This window comes from Pteropus vampyrus, unplaced genomic scaffold (genome assembly GCF_000151845.1).
Source record: "Pteropus vampyrus isolate Shadow unplaced genomic scaffold, Pvam_2.0 Scaffold411, whole genome shotgun sequence".
Taxonomy (NCBI): Eukaryota; Metazoa; Chordata; class Mammalia; order Chiroptera; family Pteropodidae; genus Pteropus; species Pteropus vampyrus.
This window is the reverse complement of record NW_011889192.1, coordinates 464122-467165: the sequence shown is the minus strand read 5'-3', so window position 1 is coordinate 467165 and position 3044 is coordinate 464122. Positions and strand designations below refer to the sequence as shown.

Sequence of the window (3044 nt, the reverse complement as noted above, 5' to 3'; positions counted from 1 at the left end):
TCTAGGACAGACAGACAGACACACACACACACACACACACACACACACCCTCAGCGCATTTACATCTTTGTATCAGCCTTTCCCAGGAGACACAATAAGCTTTTCCCAAGAAGAAATGGGATGCACTAGATAATTCATCAGGGCCTCACAGAAGCTTGGGGCTGGGGGAGCAGGCAGGCTGAGCCCTGCAGAGCTCTCTGCCCTTGCCCTGTCCAGGGGCTCTGGGTAGCCAGGTTCCTTCGGTTTCTGGGCCAAAAATAGAATTCTAAGATGAAACAACAAAGGAGAACAAGAGCCCAGAGGCAGACGTCATGCGTTCAGTGATGGGAATCAAGAGCTGCCTGCAAAGTTCAGAGGCAAACGCATTAGACTCTCAGTTGGGGGGGCGGGGCAAATAGCGGGGCTTTGGGCCAGCGGGAGCTCTCTTGGGCAGCACGCGGCAGGCTCACCGAGAGGAGAATTCAGCTGGGAAGGCTTGTTTCAGGGTGAACATCAGGAAGACGATCTCCTCGTAGTTATCCGATTCATACAGACACCCAAACTGGGGTGAGCCGTCAAGGCCGGTGCCCAGGCTCTGGAGGTCTGAGTAGGCGCAGCTGCCCTTGGCCAGCAGGGTGGGCTGGGACCAGGCCTCGGGGGCCGGGGGCCGCGTGTTGAGGTAGGCACCCAGGTTGGACCTCTGCTGGGGGTCAGTGGGGTGAGTGTAGAGTAGCCACGTGCCCGAGGAGTCTGACTCCCCGCTGGGGCTGGGGAAGCTGACGACACTCCCGTGGCAGCCGTGGGGAGGCTCCACAAGCTTCTGCACTGGTTGGATCCCCCCGAAATCTAGCCCGTCGTTGGTGCTCTCGGCCTGGACCCTGGCGTGGAGGGAGCTTCTAGCGTTCAGGTACACCACCCTCTGTTTGGTACCCCCCACCTCAGCCACTTGGCACTCCAGGGTGTCCTGGGTCACGAAGCTGCCTCTTTCCCACGTGAGCCCGTGGTCGTGGCTGATGAAGCAGAAAGAGAAGGGGCAAGGCTGCTGGTGGCCTTGGAGGTTCCGATAGGCGTAGGCCGGCACCACCAGGCTCTGCGTCCTATTGTGCAACTGCAGACAGTGGCCCGGGCCCACCGCGAAAGTGGCCCATTCCTTGTAGGCTGGGCCAATGGCAGAGCTCGTGAGGTCTCTGGCGGGGCTCCAGGACCTCCCGTGGTCGGTGCTGGTGACTTGGCACAGCAGCGTCACATTGACCCTGCTGTGGAGCTGGTGGTGTTCAGAGATCTGACTGGGGATGGCAATGAAGAAGAGGAAGAGGATCCCCGTCTTCTCGTCATACACGGGGCTGGGGTTCATGGACCGGTGGCCTTCCAGTTGGGCTTGGGCTACCTCCTCTTGAGCACGCCACTGAATGCGAGGGGAGAGGGAGAAGGAGAAGCACTGCCTTGAAATGACCAGCGACAGTGGCGGGCGCTGCATTCTGGGTAGGGGAGGGTGTCTCATGGGGTGAGGATCAAAGGTCATCCGGGGGAGCTGATAACCCAGCACTCACTCACCCTTATAAACCCGCCCTTCCAGAGCTGTGGGATGCGGGCCTCCACCTCACTCCCTCCAAGGCCGCCCACTCCTCTTGCATGGCCATTGCCTCTGTTCCCACCGACATACACTACAGAGCACCTCCAGATGCAGAGGTGATTCAGGCACGAGCCCTTCCCAGCTTCACCCTGGTTCCCGCAACTCTCGATCCCGGTCCGACTCCCGTTCTTGAAAGATAAAGCCCTAATAGTAATTACAACAGTCTGACCAATGTGGGACGGAATATGACAATCACCTCCCACCTTTTATATATCATACTCTATTAATGTAGCTTAGGCGGGGGCAGCATCATGACACTAAGGATATGTTGCAGCTCTGACTTCAACCCTCATTCATTAACAGCTACCCCCAAGGTAGACATTGCGTCAAGAGCCTAACATTCATTGTCTCATCTACCCTAACCCCTAACTCCTGGGGGACAGGTGTTATCGGCTCCATCTTACATCTGGAGAAAGAGAGGCTTAGACAGGCCGTACCTCTCGTAAGTGACAGAACCAAGACTTGAACCCAGGTCCATCTGCTTCAAATCCCATGCTCTGAACGGCTACTATGTAATAATGCCACAAAGTAATGATAATAATATTAAAACCCTTTATATGTGATAAACCAATCTTGGGCGTCTTTGTCAAAATTAATTACTTGATCTACGTGCTGGAACTCCAGGACGCAAGTAATCACTGCGACCTACCCCATCCCCCACTCCCCAGGTTAATTTTACTCAAAGGATACAAGCCCCCGGTTACGTGATGCTAACTAGTCCTCCCTCCAGTTCTCAACGACGTAGGGAAACCTTTCTGAACATCAGTTTCCCTGACTGACTGTTCAGGCGTGCAGTAAAGCCAATGCAGCCAGGCCTGCTGGACCTGTTCGCAGTGAATCCACATGCTATCTGGGTCATCACTTGGGGGCGCCTTCTCTGCCCCACCCGTGATAGGTCCCTGGGTCCCTCTGGGGTTCCTATGTATGTTTTCCCTCTGTTCCCTAGACCCCAGCCATCTAAGGATGGTGTGGTTCCCGTGTCCCCAGTGGAGCTCGTGCAGCCTCATCTTGCCTTACCTGGACCTGCTGGGTGGATGCATCGTAGCTTCCTCTGCGTAGGACGATCAGCTCTGCATGCTCATCCTTCTTGCTCGTCCGCTTTTCTGCGAAGGCCAGCAGAGTCTTCTGCTGTGGCAGGTAGAGCAGAGCCGGGATTCTGTAGGCGTGGGCTCCCGACTGGAACACCCTCTCCTTCTGCAGGACGGAGCAGGACGCCATGGGGCCTGGGGGAGGAAGAGAGACAAATCCCTTCAGTCACATCCTGAGAGCCAACCGAGCGAGCCAACCAAGGCTGGGGTGGCCTGTCCTCTTCCCACTTGGGGCTCATCCGTTTTCATTACATTTCCAGACCCTGTCTACCAGTTCTGCACGGCCTCCCGTGGAGTCTGGCGGTATCCTGTCCATGAGCCATCTGGGAAGGGGTATTTGGAAA

At 56.3% G+C, this 3044-nt stretch overlaps 1 protein-coding gene across 1 annotated transcript; it reads right to left on the bottom strand.

Annotated features, from left to right (window-relative positions):
* Positions 1-445: 445 nt before the first annotated feature.
* NEU2 (neuraminidase 2) lies at positions 446-2830 on the bottom strand. Its single transcript, XM_011380874.1, has 2 exons — positions 2630-2830; positions 446-1384 (listed from the first exon to the last, which is right to left on the bottom strand). Exons 1-2 carry the CDS (start codon positions 2828-2830, stop codon positions 446-448), a joined length of 1140 nt encoding a protein of 379 aa, XP_011379176.1.
* Between the last annotated feature and the right edge of the window lie 214 nt (positions 2831-3044).